The following is an 18969-nucleotide window of genomic DNA, read 5'->3' on the forward strand; positions in this document are numbered from 1 at the left end:
GGCGCCGCAAAGTCCCGCGTCGCGCCGTAAAGCGGCGCCGTGGGAAGGATCGTCCCGCACACACACATACACACTGCGCGGCCACACTGCCGTCAGCCGCCGCCGCCGCCGCCACGCTGCCGTGCGGCGAGGAAAGTGTCGTGAACGCGCCGGGCGCGGTCGTGGCGGACACGTGACCCTCCCGGCGGGGTGGCGCGGCCCCATGCGGCGGGGCGCGGCGGCGGCGGCGCTGCTGTGCCTGGGGGCCGCCTGGCTGCTGGGCCGCAGGTTCGATCCCTGCGCCTGGCTGCTGCCGCCCCGCGGCCGCCTGCTGAGCGCCGCCGAGCTGGCCCGGTACCGCGGGGCGGAGAACGAGCCCGGCCTCTACCTCGCCGTGCTGGGACGCGTCTTCGACGTGGAGCGCGGCCGCAGGCACTACGGCCCCGGCGGCGCCTACAGCGGCCTCGCAGGTAGGGGTGGGGTGGGGCCTTCAAGGCCCTGGGTCTGGGCCTCGCTGGGGCCTGGCAGGGCTCCTGGGGGCCGGCAGGGCCTGGTGTGGGCTCACCCTCTGCCTGCCCCGCAGGGAGAGATGCCACCAGAGCGTTTGCCACGGGCGACTTCACCCACGCGGGGCTGGTGGATGACGTCTCGGCGCTGTCGCCGGGTGAGATGCTGGCCATCCAGAGCTGGCTGTCCTTCTACGGCGACAACTACGATCCCGTGGGTAAGGGGTTCTGGCCGGGGTGACCTCACGCAGGGGAAACATGTGGAGGAGAGTGGGTGGGCGAGGGTAGGCCTGCAGCACAGCCTTCTACAGCTGTCTGACAGTGGGGTGTAGCAAGGAGGGTGCTGGTCTCTTCTCCCAGGTAACAAGTGACAGGACAAGAGGAAACGGCCTCAAGTTGTGCCAGGGGAGGTTTAGATGGGATGTCAGGAACAATTTCTTCACTGAAAGGCTTGTCAAGCCTTGGAACAGGCTGCCCAGGGCAGTGGTGGAGTCACCATCCCTGGGGGGATTTAAAAGCCATGTAGATGTGGTGCTGAGGGACATGGGTTAGTGGTGGCCTTGGCAGTGCTGGGTTAACGGTTCGACTCGGTGATCTTAAAAGGTCCTTTCCAACCAGAACGATTCTATAATTCTATGATGGACGGTCGGGGAACGCAGCACTGTGTAGCACCAGGCTTCATCTACAACATGTTCACCTTGGAGAGGGTCTTCCCCCTTTGCTGCAGCTGGCTGCTGGGGACCAGTGTACTGAAACCTGTGAGGGATCAGCTGGAGCTGGTGCTAAATCAGGCCTAGTTTGAAGTCTGCTTTCCTCTAAGGCGAAGCTTAACAGTTTTCCTGCCCTGGGCTGTCAGCTGCAGCTCTCTGCCCTGATTTTATTCATCTCTGCTGAGCAAAAGGCATGGAGCCAGCGCTGCGAGTACTGAAATTAGCAGGACTCAGGAGACCGTAGGAGCAGCAGCGCAGGGGAACTATTCTGAGGAATGAGGTGCATGGGTGGGAAAGACTTCTGGGTTCTTCAGCTGAAAGTGGCATTAACAGTGATCTTTAATGAGGCTGAGCCTGAGCTTGTCCTGCATGGGTCTGTTAATGTGGGTAAATTGCTGTGTCATCCAAGAATGGAAGCGATGTAAGCTCAGTTGAGATTTAAAATGGGGCCATGGCAAGATCCTCCTTTTTTTTTGTCTTTAAATAACAATTTTTTTTAAAAAAAAGACAGAACTGTTCATTTTCCTTGCCTGGAAACACTGTGGATCTTCTCTCCCAGGGAAGCTGGTGGGCAGATTCTATGATGAAAATGGGACACCCACAGAAGCCTTAAGGCAGGCTGAAGCTGCGATTGAGGAAGCTCTGAAGCTCCGAGCAGAAAGCGAGCAGAGGAAGCAGCAGTTTCCACCCTGCAACTCTGAATGGAGCTCTGCTACGGGCAGCCGATTCTGGTGTTCCAGACAGAGGTAAACTCTGCCTTCCTGCCATCATGCTTGGACCCTTTGGAGCAGAGCATTTCTGCCCTTTTTTTGGACCCCCTGTGCTTTGTCATTGCCTCTCCTAACAGGAGTGGTGTAGGAAGATGTCGCAGCTCCTGCAGCCACTGCACTCCGTAGTCTGTAGGTGGAGGTCTGCTGACTTCTCTGCAGAAGGGCATAGGTTGGTCCTAACGTGCTGAGTGCTGGCGTGGCTAGAATATGCCGGGCATGGTCCCTGCCCCTGTCTGCACGTTGTGCAGGCTGTGCTTTCTGACAGAGGCAAAGCCAACCAGCAAGGAGCAATGGTGCTCTTCTCTGCTTCTTTCTGCCGCCGCTGCTGCTGCTGTGTGAATCGGAGTCCCTAGATTTTCTCTGCCAGTCAGCAACCACTGATAGCTTCCACCCAGGCCTTGCACAGAGGGGTAGGTTGGGCTAGTGGACGTTCTCCAGTGTCAGGTAGCGGAGGGGAGCTCTGCTCACTGACCTAGCGAGTCGTAAAAGGGAAATAAAGTTTTATCCTCATCACCGATACTTTTAGGAATTTTATTTCTGAGGCAAAAATTCTTCTGTCCCACTGGAATCAAAATCAGATTTCAGAAGTTGCCACATGTGCATGTGATCCTGCCGTTCTCAGGAAAACAGGACAGAAAGCCCACTAGGACCGTCTGCTGCATTCGAGCAGGTTTTCTCACCTGTCAGGAATGCAAGGATTAGCTTGTGTTTTTCAGACAGTTTCACAGCCTCACAGGCTACTGCCACAACAGTTTTCAATTAAAACCATGTAAAAATGAGGTTGAGCTTTCAATAGTCATTTCCTACTTGGCCTATTTAGTTGTGTTCCTCCCTCAGTTTAGGGCCTATTTTGTTTTAAGATGAAATTTCACAGACCAAATGCTTAGGCTTCATTTCGGTACCCCAGCAGCACTGCATACCTTGGGGGATCTACTTCTCTGCGTGAGTGAGCTTGAGCGCAGCCTGGGGACTGGGTGTTGTGCGGCAGTCGCTTGTGAAAGGGTTTACAGGCCTAAAAGATGCAGTAGTCCGGGGAAGGATTGATCCGTAAAGAGACGCTATGAAGTAGTCGTGGAAGTAATAATAGACTTTTTTTTTTCTTTTGCCCTAGTTCTCAAAATCCCTGTGTTCAGTCATGGCACAGAAGGCTGCGTGTGGTTATCTGTGAGCAATTAGCTACCCCCAAAAAAAGGCATGTTGCCATTAGACATGCTGTGCTACATAAGGCTATGATTCCTTTTCCAGCAGTAGAAATGTGGGAAGCAGAAGCTGGTTGCTCCCAGAAGGGCAAGAGCATGTAGCAGCACTGATAAAAGCAGGTTCAGGCCACAGGTTTCTGAAGCGCAGACAAATAAAAAGGTATCAGAAAGCTGTGGGATGTGGGCTATTGGGACCAAAGTCTACCTTAGTGTGTTGTTAGTTCTAACTCTCCCAGGTTGTCTTGGTTTTTATCTAATGATTTTGAATTTGCTGGAAGCATTTTCACGGGTTTAAATTGTAATTCATTTTCATTTTCCATTCTTAGTGGGGGAGTGAGCAGAGACTGGACTGGAGTCCCCCGGAAGCTGTACCGACCTGGTTCAAGGGGGAGTCACTGCGTGTGCGTGAGGACCACTGGTCCCCCGTGGGGCCAGCCGGGCTCCAGCGAGCACGGCAACAGAGGCGATCTAGATGACCCTCACCTGGAGGAATATGACGGCTGCCATCCCCTGGCCGAGCAGTGTGTCCTAACGGTGTGACTCCCAGTGCTGGAGCCGAATCGAGCGTAGAACCTTACAGCAAAATGTTGCACTTTGGGTGGGCAGTAGCAGCTCCAGCTCCATTCCCTTCTGTCTGTGCAAAAGGAGCAATAACAATTTCGTGTTATTTGTGACTCTTTTAACATGTGGAGATGGAGTTGAGAGAAGGAGGAAACAAAACACTTTAGTCAAATTAGTGCCTAAAAAATCAGCAACAGGATACTTTCTTTCTTAGTGCTTTATTCCTACGGTATTTTTACATCTGGCAACAAACTGGAAGATGCACAGCCTGAATTATGTTTAAAAATTGATTTCTTGTGTAGTCAGGAAAGAGAAGCTTGCGTGCATGGTGGCGGGTGCGGTGTGTTGTGTTTTAAGGCAGCGAGGGAGTGAGCACAAGAACGGCTGCAGTGTCACCCACCTCAGTTTATGCAGAGCCCTCCAGTCGCTTGAACTCTGCCTGCTGCACTGTAGTGCTTAATGCTCCTTCCCAGTCACCTGATTTACTCCAAAGAGTTTAAAGGTAGCAGGGAGAAGCCTGAATTTTTCCTACAATTAAGGTACACGGTATCTAGGAACTTGTGCCGTTCAGCTATACACGAGCTTTATCAGATTCTTGGAGTACAGAAGGCAAAGGTCAGAGCTGTATTTCCTCATTTAGTGTTTGTGTTAGATACCGTGCAAAGAAGATATTGGAAGCCACCTCTGAGGATTGTCGTTTTGTATTAACCTCACCATGCTGGCCCTCTGATTCACTACTTTCAAACTACTCAGATCAGGAATTGGTAGTTTTAAACAGGCAATAACAAAAGCTATGTGGCAACATGACCATCCTACTGTAATCTGCCTCCTATTTCCATTCTGGTACATAACCTCCTCCCATGTGATACGTGTCCATCAGACTATAACCTGAGGGTGGATGTATCCTCACCACGCCCAACTCCCTTAAAGTCCATACATATTGTGTCATAGCTGGCACAATTCAGTAATGCGAGTGACTCCCAGAAGAGCGGGGTAAGTTATTACTGTTTCTGTGCGAGGCTGAAAAGGACAAGGGAATACCTGTGTAGGGCTTAGGTGTGATAAACCCCAGGCTGCAGGGAGGCAGTTGCTGTTTTCCATAGAATCTACTGTTAGCATCAGTTTCTGGTGCAGCTGCAGCCTCAAGAGAGACACCCAGATTACATACAGTCCAGCAGTGGCACAGATCCACGCTGAGCTGTGTTCAGGTCTTTTCCTTAAGGCCACTGCCACCTATTTATAAAGAGCTGGGAGGCATTTCTAAACTCAGGTTTGGGCTACTACCACCCCTAAAGAAAGTCCCACAAATCTAAGTAGTTTGTTAATAACTAGTGAGATTATGGGAAGGCTGGCAGCATTGCTCCAGAGCAAGAGTAATCCCTTCAGTGCAGTGACAGCAGGACAGAGTACAGCACTTTCCCCCCCGTGATGTTTAGAGGAGGCTACAGCTACCATGGATGGGAACTACACACCAATTTAAACACATGCTTATTGTAAGAAATGCATGGGGTTTTGTGTTTGGTGTTTTTTTTTTCCACCTGGTTCTGTAGTGTTTCTTTTCCACCATAATCTTGAAGAGAAGTTCTCCAAGGCACTTTCAGGCAGCTGTGCCAGCTCTCAGCAGTCATCGGTGGAAGCTGTATGTGTAGCAATGGCAGCAGAGCCATCACAGTGTTCAAGGCTCCAGTCACACTTTTAGAACTGAAACTCAGCCCTGGGCTTGTGCCATCTTTGGGATTGGAGTGGGCTACTCCACATGACAATAGAGCTGTGTAAAATCTGCAGGAAAGAGCTGCAAAGCAGCACATAGTGTCAGCATGTCATTTGCTTTTGGACACATCTTCCTTAATAACTTGCATTTAGAGGTCAAACCATCCCCAAAAAGAATTGGCAAGTGTCTTTAAAATGGCTTTAAAAGTTGCAACAAATTCGAGGTTATTAAGTACTGTAAAAAGGAGTTTGTAAGGGCAAGTCAAGGTCACAAGTTGGAGGCCTAGTGAAGGTGTATCAGCTATGTAATTCTAAGCAAGTTTCATCTTGCTGTACGCTTGAGCACTATGCAAATAGTGCTGAAATGCTGAAGAGATGGTTTTGATTGTAAATCAAATAAACAAAAATCAAATAAGCTCCTGCAGGAAGGCAAGGTGAGATGGTGGTGTTTTAAGTTAAAGTTGCTTGAAAACCAATTGATAGCTTATTCCTCAGTTTAGTGTTGGGAAACAGTGCGGGGGGAAGTTTGTCTTGCACTAGGAATAAGTCATCTATGAAAGCAAACAAGGAGACGCCCTTACTGACCTGAAGTGCTTCAAGATTATCTTGTTTCTACTCAAATACAGAAGTTCAGTGAGATTCTCCCATGGTAGAACAGGGTGGGAAGAAAATAGTGGTATTTACAGAGGGGTAAAGTCAACACTAGACAGTGCTCTAATAAAGCTCACCTAGGATTGTTTCATAAGAATGATTATCGGTAAGTCTAGTATAAGGCATTGAGGATGACTGTATGGTACAAACTAGAACACCTTGTCAGCCAGAAGAGGAGCTGTAGCAGTTCCACAACATTAAAATGAATACCTGGAATCATTTCAGAACAAAGAATAAAGTTGTCATGCCCAACTGAATGTTATATCCCTAGTTTTCCTTGTGGCTTGTAAGGATAGCTTGCAGAAGGGCAGCTGTCCCTACAAGAGAAGATACTTTCTTAACAAGGTTTCCACCTCACAATGCATTATCTAGTTATGCATTTTATTACAAGTCGAATCATTACACAACAAAGTAATGCATATTGGAAAAATACATTTTTACAATGACTCCAGACAAACATTGCAGATAAAATGCCATTGTTCTAACACTTCCTTTTCTATTTCACAGATGGTATTAGAAAGTTCAGTTATTTTTGTCACTTATACAAGCTTTGATTTTCTAGAGATGAGTTTGCTGCAGTACCCAGCTCTGCTGGTTACAGGAAAAAGAGGACTTGCCTATTAACATTTGATCTACAAAAAAAAAATCCAGCCTTGGCCTCCTGTATTGTTACATGTTAATTTATAAGCGCTACATGAGAAGTTGTACAAGCCACTGATCTCCAGCACAGGAAGTCATTAAGGCATCTGTCAGCTTTTAGCCAGCAACTTGCTATGCTCATTAGTACCTTCAGCACTTAAGGTTCTCGCTCCACTTAGTGGTGTGAAACAGTGACTACACCTTTTTCAGATACACAAATTAAGACTTAAGCCAGACCACACTTTGTGCTTGTATAAGAGTGCTGGATGACTGCAATCAAAAGGAATCCAGTCTCAGAACAAACAGCTACAGTATGAACCACCACAGACTTGCCATGCAGCCCTGCTGAAGTGCCTGAAGCCTGGTTTGACAGCATCACTTCCCAGGGACAGAAGTTTCTTTTCCATACACCCTTTTGTTCAATGCTTGGCAGACTTGAGTCTCAAGTTAATAGATACCACTTAAAGACAGCAGGGGTAAGAGGAGCAGGGTTTTTGGTCACAACTGTAGTATGCTACAAGAAGGAAGAGCAGTTGTTTATGGAGTTAGAAATGCGTTGACCACTACTATGTTACCAAGTGCCTCCATTCACTTTTGTACCCTGCAGTGGAGCACTGCCAGCAAAACTCCCCAAAAAATCTCAGAGGTCTGAGAGTTCAAACCAATACTAGGCAGCATGCATAAAGGATTGAGCCCCACCAGTTGTTTGGTGGGGTCAACCTCTTTAGCTGAAGAGCTAGAAGAGAACTAACTTGGGTTTTGGTTCAAGTTGTGAGCTTTTCTCCTTTAATTCTGGCAGAAAGCTATTGAGAGTTAGCTGGAAAGAAACTCTCAAAGGCACTTTAAAATGATCAAATTTGCTGAATTTAGTTGCTTTAAATTTAATGAACATTTCAGGCTGTACATTAGTTGATCAATAACCTTAACTTTCCTTTCAGATTTCAGTGAGAAAGCAAGCTGGTACAGCATTGGCTGTAAACAGCAAACTAGGAGCATCACATATCGTTTCCCAGACCTTTCCCAGAGTTTCAGGCAGTTGTAATTAATACTCTACTTTTTAAAAGAGCAACTAGCCAGCCTTAAACCTGCCATTCAGTTAAGCTGAATTTTCACAAGACCTACACTTTTCATCCTTCAAAAGATTGCTTATTCTGTTAGAACTGAGCTACTTGTTCCCTTGCCACTTCCATCAGAGGTGTCACTGAAAAAAGTGATGTTTAAATGCTTTAGCAATTATATGTTGTGCAGTTTTCCAATTAAGTTGAAGTCCATAGGCTGTGGCCTTGCAAGAACACCCTTCTACCATTATCTTGCAGTATTCTGAGCACACACTAACCGCTCCACAGCGCTGCAACTCCAAACAAGAAGGCATCAACATATTATCATGGGATACAGTAAAGACTTCTTTCACCAAATGCACTTTCCCTCCATCATTGTTACCTTTTACTGCTAGAGACTTGCAACCAGTGAGGTTCTGAAACATCAGAAAGCAATGGACCAGAAGTACAATATTTTCCATCATCTATTTCACTCAAAAAACCCAAAGAGTAGCTTGCAGTTACATGCTTTAGACACCAGTATTTTCCACCTCATTCACCTACAATATTATGCGAAAGATGCACCATTTGTATTAGTAACTGTGTTACAGAGACCAGTTGTGTCACCCAGGGCATTCTGTGGGAACGTGACAGCAGCAGACATTAAACAGTGAAGCAAATTTGTATTATCATCTATTATTCTTCTCTAGTGTTACAAGGGTGAGATTCCAGTTATCATATATGCATACTGGAAGATCAAAGTGCAGGTCAAGTGAGACTTGATGTGAAATTCATCGTGCAAATCTCAGCAATTACACCCTCTCCCATCCTTTTCTTGTACAAGTTTGAAAAAAAACCTCAAGCAAGTCTCCATAAAAGCAGCAGTCTGGTCTATCATCTCATCTCACTCTAAGACTGACAAGTCACTATTCCAAACAGGGTAATGTGTCACCATCTGGTCCATGTTGTACACTGGAGATAACAGTCATTAAATAAATGCACACCAGTTCATGGAGTAGAGATGGGGAATGCCGAGTTGAGTCTAAATTAGGTTCATCTCTTGGGATGAAAACAGCCTTAACATGGCATGTAGTTTTGCTTAAGTACACATTTTTTTCTGACTGAAGCCTCTGCCCACCAAACCATCATCTTTATCAGCAAAGCTTCTTCCTGTTTACCTAGACAATGTGGTGTTGGATTTTTAGAGATTCAGCATGTTTAAGAGAGCACAACCAGCCTAGATTAAAATACTCCAGCTTAATCCAAATGCCTGGTACCACACTGCCAGTTCAGAATCCTTCCTTCAAGGCCAGAGGCTTAACGTTAATAGGAAGCCTCCAAAATCACTCCCACTCACCAGCAATCCTGCTGAAACTGGACCCAAAGTTAATGTCTAGAGGTGCAGCACATTCTACACTGGTAGAGTTAATGACTCCCCTGCAGCAGTTAACCAGGGTCTTTAAACCAAAGGAAAGTGCTACTCTCCCTCATGGGATTCATAATGCACTTCAGCATTTATTGCTGTATTGCAAGTTAGACTACTTAACCAGTTTTAGTGTTTCTCCATTTAGCATAAGCTTCGGCCTTTCAGCGCACTTATGTTCGTTTATACAAGTTTAATGAACTGGAAAGACTAGCAACGTAAATAAGAAAGTGCAACAAAGACTTTGACAGCTCTAGCAGGTACGAGCAAGAGTATTTACTGGCTAAAACCATCTTGCACTTCTCTTGAACATGCTAAAGCTAACGAGACATTTACTGAGGAGGTATCAAGATGTGGATCTGCAATTCTGACTGCTTTGCATCAGATGTTGTAAAGCTTTCTGTTGTAAGGCCACAATTCTTGAGCTATGCTTAGAACTACCCCCATTTTTGAAGAGTTTCTTGACATGAACAGTGGTTGCAACAGCTCAGTCTAGCTTCACAAGAAGTCTTCTCTAGAAAGGGAACATTTATCTTTAAGACAAAGCAAATAAAGATACCTGGTTACCCTGAAACTTAATGCTGTCTCTACTAAGCAGCCTGAAAGCCACAGGACTTAATAGAGTTGCTCAGTGCAAAGCACCATGTCAAGGACAGACCTGTTTTATGTCGATTCAAACATCAGCCTCACAATTTTAGCTTCCATACCCCACTGCAACTAAAAGAGGATCTAAATTCTTTTGTCACTTGGTTTCAGTGATCCACTCAAATTCCTAGTGAAGTCTATCACAGCCCAGTACACTTACAGTCATACAAAGTCATTTATACCAGAATACATCTTAACAGGGTCCTTAATTATTTCAGTCTATTGCAGAAGACATGTATAGGCGTCCTCTTCCCTATCCAGAGGGCTTGTAAGCAGAGCTGCTGTCAGGAGCACTGACTGGGAATCCCTTTACTTCCAGGGCATACTAGGAGACTCCTCCCAGAGTCAGGACATCAAAGCAGATGTTGCAAACTCGAACTGGCTTGTTCAGATCAAATTTAATGATAGGAATCTCCTTTGTTGAGCACTTATGGCAGAGCAGGCGTCCACAGTGTCGGCTGTTGATAGAAGAGGGGTGGGAGAAAAGGGAGTTCACTCATAGTGAACACCATGATTTTACTGTTTGATATTCTTCGTCAATGATAGCATCACTAAAAAGGTACAGCAGCAATTGAAATGCTACTTTTTTATTGTATCTTCTGATCTCTCTCATGTAGTAACTGAATGCTAATGCCAAAAACACATGCTGCTTCTGTACTAGTCAGTCACCTAGTACAACTGATGCACGTGCAGTTTCTCTGGAACACTGGGCAGTCTTACCTGTGCTAAGAGAAAAATCTTAGCTTAACATCCATCTAACCCAGTATTTTGTAGAAGTTCAGACTAGTTAAGACAAGGCAACTCTGTCAGCATCTCCAGTCATTTCTACATTACAAACAGCACCCCTAACCGAAGCTGGCAGTGGCTGCCCAAATCTGTCACCTGTTTCAGAGCAAGTCAACCCCACTACTGGAAGTGGGCATCTAAATCCTCTGTTTCACTACTGGAACTTGGACCTGATTTCTCATTTCCAACAAATCAGAATATTAAGCTCACAAACTGCTTAAGATGATACAATTTAAGTCAGATCACAAGTTACTGATCTAATAACTAGGACAGGGTGGCATGTTTCAGCTGGATTACTGGTTATACACCTACATTAAAATGGAGGTTTCCTAAACCACCAGAAGGAACAAGCCTAGCTACATTTGGAAGAGGAATCCTTTTCCTTGTAAGCACAGCGAGATGTGTCATATTACCAGTGATGCTTTCTTGTCGTGACTCCAAATTTGGCAGTGCATTCATAGCAGTTGGAGCCATCACACCAGGGAGGTTCTTTTGTCAGCATATCTGTTAGAGGCAAAAATGTAAAGGCAAAATGGGCTCAGACACCTTCAGTCCACTGTAACATTAAGGAGGCTTTGAGTTTTAGGTTGCATCCAGTATTTATCTACTCTTGCCATAGCTGCAGTCTTGTTTGTAGACAGTGTATGCTTTCATCAACCACATTATCCACAGCAACTATACAGCACAAATTAAAAGCAGTGTCTAGGCTTTAAGCTACATTAGACTACAACACCACCCAAGATCCTCTATGTCTGTCCTTCCAGAAAAAGCAGTATTTAAGTATGACAGGTCTGCACTGGGCAACTTTTCAGTTGATCATGAGAAAAATGAGTATTTCTACCCACCACTTAAAGTAGTAGAATATTCAGAAGTTCAGCCCCTCTGGAATTACTGTCATCTCAGTCAGATGTCCAGAGTCCTTTCCTCCACCAAGACACCTCAGAAGCAAAAGCTAAAAACACTCTCCAACTGTAGCAAGTAGTACTTACCCAGCAGTCTAAAGAGAAGCTGTTTTGTAGCAACTTGGTAGTTGAAGATATTGACTCCTTGATTATTGTTAACTCCAAGACGAGCTCCAGCTCTCACTATTGCACGACACAAGTTTGCATTTCCCTTCATGTAAGCCAACAGGAGCACTGAAAAATAAAAGCCAGACACTTCCCTTCTAACAGAGTGGTAGGTCTTGTGTTACACTCAGTCCACAGTGGGATCTTTAGTTCTTTTAAGTTTCCATGTAATGTTTGCATCTCACTGTATTTAACGTAACTGCTGCCAATTATTCCAGCTTTAGAAGTGACATACCATTAATATGACTTGAGTGACTTTCAAGTTTAATAGCTGTTGAATCTCACCTACCTGTGTTTCCTTCAGCATCAGGTTTGTCTAGAGGGTATTCTGGCATGCACTCCAAGAAAAGGTCACAGATGGCTGCTGCATTATCCTTCCCATATTGTCCCAAAATATGCATCGGTGACTGGCCTCTGGGGAAGAGAGTGTGCCACCCTGATGAAAGTCTGCTTGCTACTACAGTTTCTCGTGAAACTCTCCTTGTTTTCAAGTTAGGTATAGCATTGCTTACGTCTGAACCAAAGTAACTCAGTACATCACACACAACTGCCTACTTTAACTTCCCTTTCTTGGTATACAAAATTTCCACACAATTTAGACACAGCATGCTCTGCACACTTGACTAAAATTAGTCTAGAAATACTATAATCCAAGTCCAATCTTCGGGGTTTTTAATCTATTCATACCAGCACATATTTTAAAATACATTGTGGTTCTTTTAGTCTGTTAAGACTCTACTAATTACCTAATATTAAAGGCTTCTGCATCTACATTGCACTCTGTGAGGAGGACCCGGATATTGTTTAGACGGCCATGCATCACTGCCAGATGAAGAGCTGAAAAGCAGAGAGAAGCTTCAAGAATCTGAAGTAGTTAATGTCAGCAGTAATTACAGCCTGATAACATTAAGCACTCCCCTTCCACTGCCCCCACCTTCCCTCTCCAAAACTCCTGCCACCAGCTTTGATTTCTTGGACTTTCCTTCTCCTTTTCATCTTTGAAGAGTGAGCCCATTCAGTGGGCTCACTCTCTCTACCACTAGGAGATATTAACAGACCTACTGAAGTGTTTACATTACTTGTAAATCTTTAGAAGTTTACCATTATTTCCATTTTCATCTACAGCTGCAAAGTCTACTCCATTCTCCAGAAGGACTGAACAAATTGTGGGCAAATCTTGCTGGGCTGCTAAGTGAAGAGCAGTCTGACGATGCTTAGTCAGTTCATTCACCTGGGCACCTGCAAGCAACTGTCAAGATGCAAGAAGGAATATGTTCACAGATGTTTTCAGGGCTATTAGCCAACAGTTTATTTCTGAGAATGAAGCACACAAGACTCCACTGTACAGAGATACTTCTAGGCCTCCAGCATATACAAAACGAGCTGTACTGAGCTGCTGCAACTTGTGGTCATGTTCAAATCTGCAGAAAGCGCAAGGTAAGGTTCTTCCTTTAAAGCGAGCCACACTACCTAGGGATTGCTGCAGATCAAACATGCTCATACGAAGGCTACTGATGCAGCTCAGCTAACAGTACAAGCTAAGGAAACTTTGTGCAAGTCCGAGTTCTGTTTCAGAAAAAGTGGTGTCATGTTCAGCTGACTTCTCCAGCCTACAAGCAATGTGCATTAAGGGAGAATGTGCATTTTTAAGTAGAGGAAACATGACTCTAGTACATACCAGATTACGCACAATGATCTCTGAGCCAGCTTGTACAGCCAGGTGGAGAGGTGTTAATTTGGAGGCATCCTGGACCCGAGAGTTTACATTAGCCTGTACACTTATCAGGAACAGCACACTCTCAATGTCTGAGTTCTGAACAGCTACATGTAGGAAATTCCGACCTTTATTATCAACCTGTGGCAGAAAGGGCACGTGAAATGAAATCCATTATTTCTGCAGAACAGCAAGTTAGTATGTAGCAGGACATATTTTCACCGAGATACTTGCTCCTTCTACTTGAGGTGAACTGTAGTCTTCTTCCTTTCACTGCTTGACATTAGAGACTTATTTGATAGATGTGACTATCACATAAACAGAACTGAGAAATTATCAGCTGCAACTGCTCACTCTATTCTGCTTCAGACTACTTTATAACCTTGTCATTTCTTGACCACACACTGAAGAGTATTGACAGACAAAAGGTTAACAGTTATTGTAGTAAGTACTGAGCAACAGCTAATGATAAACTCAGTTAAATGAAACAAACTTGAGTCAATCTGGCAGTTAACACCAGAGAAGGAAGCAACATGCAATCCTGCCACACTGACGCAAAGTATTTGTTGTTTGGCTTAATACCAAGTGCATGTTGTCGTTCATCTTTGCCTTGAAGCTGATGTTAAAGCATATTTAGAACTGGCTGTATTTGTAACCATCTTTTAGATATATTACAAGAGCTCACTAAACACTCAAATACTTTAGTAATAATTAAACTTACATAGGGTAGGATAAACTCCCAAATGGCTGCCTGAATTGTCACACCAGAAGCCTGAAGATACAGTTGGAGGTTTTATAGTTCAGCAGTGGAGTGTAACATCTATTCTTCAGTTATTTTAGGTCAGGGTTTCTATTTTAGATAGCTTTAGGAAAGCTAGGTAATAGATTATTTTTGTACTAGTCCAGCACAAGACAAGAGTAGAGTTAGAACTTTCTCCTTATATACACATATGCCTGTTCCTCAATTTAGTACTGACAAGATGAGATAAGGTTTGATGAGGCACTAACCCTTGATGTTCTTACTCACACATAGCACCTACACACCTACAGTTTCCTAATAAATCCTGCTACAGAAAACTGGCATCTTGCAATCAATATTGCATGTAAAGCCACGAAAGAATAAAGCAGAATTTGCTTGTGGAACATCTGTTACCATGGACTAGTGCAGTTAAGACAACCAGCATGCTTTGAATACTCCCACCTTACCTGTTCAGCAGCTCCTGGCTCCCTCTTCAAAATTGCTTCAGCTGCTTTGTTATTTTTATATGTCATAGCACATGCAAAGGGAGTCATTCCTTGCCTGTCACGTACATTTAGCTTAATATCTGGATGGGAAATCATAAGCTGAATGATAACATTATGTTGGTTACTAATGGCAACATGGATTGGAGTTCTTCCTTCTGCATCCTAAAAGGAAACCAGGAAGTTTGTTATATGAAGATTCAGTAACACACAAATCCTTCCCTAATTCTGAACAGGCAAGGAAACTTACTAGCTTAGTTCTGTGACATACCCAGCTGCCTTTGGCTGGGACACCAAACAGTTGCAATGGGAGCTCAAATCCCTAGGGTAAGTAAAGCAAATTGGTATTTGTTTCCCCAAATAGGCTGGCCTCAATCCTGTGCTACGCAGCCATTTAAGTAGCTCAGAGAAACATTTCCCACAGAGTCAGACATTTTGGGGGCAGAGAGGAGCATTCAAACATCAGTCTAGCAAATTTAACTAAGGTGCTTAATCACTTGCCTGTAGCAAGCCGCAGTTTACAGCCGTGTAAGCTTTGTGACTATGTGTTCTGTCATTCATTTTGATGTCATTTTCAATAGCATCAGGACCTAGAAGTGTTATGCATTTATTTCTTTTGCTGCTATTTGTCAAGCTTCTGTTTAAGGATTACTGTGTAATCAAAAATGAAGTGTAACTCACAGCTACATCACCTCAGTTTACTCAGCAACAGAAGACACTTCCCAAACATACTAACAAAGCAGAGTATTCTGGAGTTTTACACTATAGCTGATCCAATGACTAACTGCAGCAGAATACAGACCTGCTCCTGCCTTTAATTCACACTAGGGACAGAAGAGTTGAATTCCAATCATTACATCAGAAAACTAACACTGCAAGAAGTTTTCTGTATCATTAGCTGCCTTCAGTATAGCTCCTTGAATTAACCAACCCATCGTATGGCAGATAAGCACTAGAGCTGGTAACAAGGGACAGGAAAGAAAGTAGAACTGCAGCCAGTCATCACATTGGCTCAGCCATAATAGGAAAATGTTCTTTTTCCTATCAAGCAAAACACACAGCTAAGAGGGAAGTTTGTTTTTACTATATTAGAGGCACAATTTTGCTACATACCTGAGCATTGACATTGGCACCAAACTCCAAAAGGCACTGGATCACCTCTTCTAGTCCCCAGCAGGCTGCCAAGTGTAGGGGTGTCTGTCCATCATGAGCCTCCTCTTCTCCTTCTCCATTTGGGCCTGGCTTTCTGGGACTATTCACATCACAACCACTGAAACAAACACAATACAGTCAATTTATTACATTTAATCCAGATTTGAACAGTTCCAAACAAGGGTCAGAAAAAAAGTTCACAATAGCTGATCCAGCAACTGCTGACACATTCTATACAGGCCCAAGTTCCTGGTTCTTGATGACAAGAGTCACACTAAAACATGATGCTAAAATAGATAACCGAATGTGTCTTCAAGATTAGTCAGACTTCCATAAGTGCCATCCACCCACCAAAAGTCTAATGAAGCACATACCTGTTGTTACTAGCTCAAAATAGCATTCAATTAATTTATGCCAGGAAAATACGTACACGCACATTAGCAGGTTTGTATTTTAGAAGGGAGTCTGACCTGCGAATAAGAAAGCATGCTATTTGTTCACTGTTTTCATCAATAGCTCTATGAAGAAGAGTCTGTAAGCAGCCACTTGGTCCTGACCCCCAACAGGTTGAATCACAGCCATGCCTAACCTGGAAGGAGAAGCACAATGAGGCAGTGAATTTTTTGTTTGTTTGTTTTCATCAGGCTCTTACTACTTTATATAGTCCTTGACTAATGCTTCTGAAACATTATCCCTTTGAGGTAGAATTTGAGATGCCTTATCTATTCTTGTGAGTCACTGAATTTCAGGAAGCTATTTTAATGTCTTTCAGACCAATATTTTATTGGTCTACTGTGTAATACTTAATTAGATAGTGTTTACTAACAATTCAGATATTCACCCAGGTACTCTGAATACACAGGTCTTAAGCCAGTTTGGGTATCAGTTTTCACTTTCAGCAATGACAAGTACCTAAAGCGAGTCAACTAGCATCAGCAGACATTGCCTTTGAAGGTCTGGCCCATTTACTTGCTTTCCTATACATTCAGCTAAACAGAGATAGTTTTCTCCAGGAACTGTATTTCTAATATTTGTGTTCTACTACAGAACTACTTACTTGGTCACTGTGGCACTTAAATAAGACTTGTTTCACTCCACTTTACAAACTATTTACAAGGTTTGTATGAGTAGTTTCAGTGTTGACTCCATAAAAATTCTCATCCAATACCAGCACAAATGGTCAAGTACAGTTACAAGATGTATTTCTCAGGTCATCAGCACAGCTTTTAAATAGTTGTCTGTAGCAGACAATAACTGGATGTCAGAGACAAAGCTTTCAAGTAGTTTCCTTATGAAGGACATGTAAGGTGGTCTACTTGCATCTCCTAAGAAGTCTCCTGCTGGATCACCTATGCCTGAAAGTAAATAGTCTTAAAAGTAAATATAAGCCTTTAAAGGCCTTCTTGATGAAACTTTAAGATGCAATAAAAACCAGCACATACTCTAAAGCATACATATGGGTGTTCAGTTTTATTCAGGAAGCTGATCATTACACACGTCTGGTATGCTGCAGACTGATGTTTTTAGTAGATTCTTACTCTTTCCAGAATCAGGAATCCAGAGAGCATATTCTATACTTCTGTTACAGTGGCTGCAAGATATTTGGCTATGCAGACTACAGTCTTTATTAAAGTTCCTTTTTCTTGGGAAATCTTTTAAGTTAGTCATATAGGTCAACTCTGTTCTTTTCATGCATTGAGTTTGTTTTTGCCGATGACACCTTTGTTGCTAGAAAGACGCACAAAAGTGAGACTAAGTCAACTGACAGTCTTACCAGAGTTGATGCAATATCTTCCAGGTTATTTTCTAAGGCAAGCCATAAAGGAGGATTTCCTTTCTCATCTGGCACAGACATGTCTGCTCCCCTGGTACAAATAGCATCAACCACAAGAGGGAGCTGGTTTTTTATAGCTAGCTGTAAGGCAGTCTCTCCATCCTGTGTTCTGCAATAGGTACAGTTGGAAGTGTGTTACTACTGCATTATAAACTTAGCCCTCATGTTACAGTAGTTCATTGGCAAAGCCAAGAATTCTCCTCATGTGTGTATTTTTTCTGTGGTAAGACCATATCTCTACGGCCAAGCAAGCACACCATGTTAGTTTTCATCACAGCTATGTAACGCACGTTAGTGTTCTTAGCTCAAAGACACTCATTTCCTTAAGTGCAGCCATTATTTGAACAGAGTTCCTTCAGAGCAGGCCTACTGCCACAGAAGCAAACAGCTTTGCACTGTGGTAACATTTCAAGCAACAGTCAGAAATACCATTTAAAACCCGAAGCTAGAACAGCTGTATTAGGCAGTTTGCACGTAGGACATTCGTTACAGTATAGCAATCCAAATTTTAAAGACAGCCTGTCGGTCATGTAAGCAGATAAATGTTTTGTTCAGTCAAATATTAATTTGTCTGGGAGATACTCAGGAGTAAGTTCTATTGGAATTTTGTTGCTGGAGCTACATCTAATTAGTTTAGATGGTAGAAAACATGCAGCTCCAACAAGCTGGCAAACAGATGAGACTATAGAAGCTCAGTACCATGCCTCTAGGACTTGAGTCTTACAGAGGATTCTGTTCTATCTAGAATCAAGTGGCACCTCCCTCTGCAGCCTCAAGAGGAGATATAGACCAATGGAGCTATATATAGGTCCAAGTTCACATATGTAATCCTTCAGCCATAACTAGTGCCAGAAAAAGCACCAAACACATAACTATGCACAAACCATGATTTGAAAGTGACTTCAAGCCATTATATAAAGGCAGTCACCACTACCCGCTCCTAAATATATATCCAGTTGAGTGCTGTATCAGTTAAGATCTTACCTGACATTTATATCTGCCTGATGTTCCAGCAAGAAGAGTGCACTCTTACTGTCTTGTCTCTGTATTGCCATATGTAGTAGAGTCTGTCCGTCTGACATTGTGTCATTGATGGACGCCCCAGATCCAAGCAGCTGAGCTGCTATTGTGTGCATGCCTAAAGAGTTAAAGCTCATTAGTATTTTACCTTCAGTTCTATAAAACTGACACACTGAAGAATAAAAGATTGAAGCTTTATTAATTTTCAGTAATTACAGTAAGAGATGCACTGAATCAATGCTAGAGCCTATTACAATTTTCATATATGAGCTAAACCAACTCATGACTCTACCCATCTTGAATATGTTTACAGACTTATTGAAT

General features: G+C 43.6%; 2 protein-coding genes across 3 annotated transcripts in view; one reads left to right on the forward strand and one right to left on the reverse strand.

Annotated features, from left to right (window-relative positions):
- Positions 1-202: 202 nt before the first annotated feature.
- Positions 203-6348, forward strand: CYB5D2 (cytochrome b5 domain containing 2). Its single transcript, XM_068416009.1, has 4 exons — positions 203-449; positions 563-703; positions 1755-1941; positions 3491-6348. Exons 1-4 carry the CDS (start codon positions 203-205, stop codon positions 3702-3704), a joined length of 789 nt encoding a protein of 262 aa, XP_068272110.1. The 3' UTR covers positions 3705-6348.
- A 102-nt stretch (positions 6349-6450) lies between these two features.
- The window catches only part of ANKFY1 (ankyrin repeat and FYVE domain containing 1), a 33041-nt gene continuing 20522 nt past the window's right edge, over positions 6451-18969 (reverse strand). For both annotated transcript variants that reach the window (XM_068416007.1, XM_068416008.1), the window contains exons 14-25: positions 18610-18763; positions 17566-17734; positions 16262-16380; positions 15753-15909; positions 14604-14804; positions 13362-13538; positions 12785-12932; positions 12430-12520; positions 11973-12097; positions 11606-11752; positions 11030-11120; positions 6451-10288 (exon numbers count right to left, since the gene is read on the reverse strand). In XM_068416007.1, the coding sequence (XP_068272108.1) occupies positions 10156-10288; positions 11030-11120; positions 11606-11752; positions 11973-12097; positions 12430-12520; positions 12785-12932; positions 13362-13538; positions 14604-14804; positions 15753-15909; positions 16262-16380; positions 17566-17734; positions 18610-18763 (1712 nt within the window). In that variant the 3' untranslated portion in view covers positions 6451-10155. The remainder of the gene's footprint in view (positions 10289-11029; positions 11121-11605; positions 11753-11972; positions 12098-12429; positions 12521-12784; positions 12933-13361; positions 13539-14603; positions 14805-15752; positions 15910-16261; positions 16381-17565; positions 17735-18609; positions 18764-18969) is intronic.

This window comes from Nyctibius grandis, chromosome 18 (genome assembly GCF_013368605.1).
Source record: "Nyctibius grandis isolate bNycGra1 chromosome 18, bNycGra1.pri, whole genome shotgun sequence".
NCBI classification, from domain to species: Eukaryota; Metazoa; Chordata; class Aves; order Nyctibiiformes; family Nyctibiidae; genus Nyctibius; species Nyctibius grandis.

What these genes read in the sequence shown, in the direction of transcription:
- CYB5D2 (XM_068416009.1), top strand. Translation starts at nt 203, where the DNA reads ATGCGGCGGGGCGCGGCGGCGGCGGCGCTGCTGTGCCTGGGGGCCGCC. An exon ending in CGACAACTACGATCCCGTGG is followed by an intron (nt 704 to 1,754) that starts GTAAGGGGTTCT and finishes CTTCTCTCCCAG; the next exon opens with GGAAGCTGGTGGGCAGATTC. An exon ending in TTCTGGTGTTCCAGACAGAG is followed by an intron (nt 1,942 to 3,490) that starts GTAAACTCTGCC and finishes TTCCATTCTTAG; the next exon opens with TGGGGGAGTGAGCAGAGACT.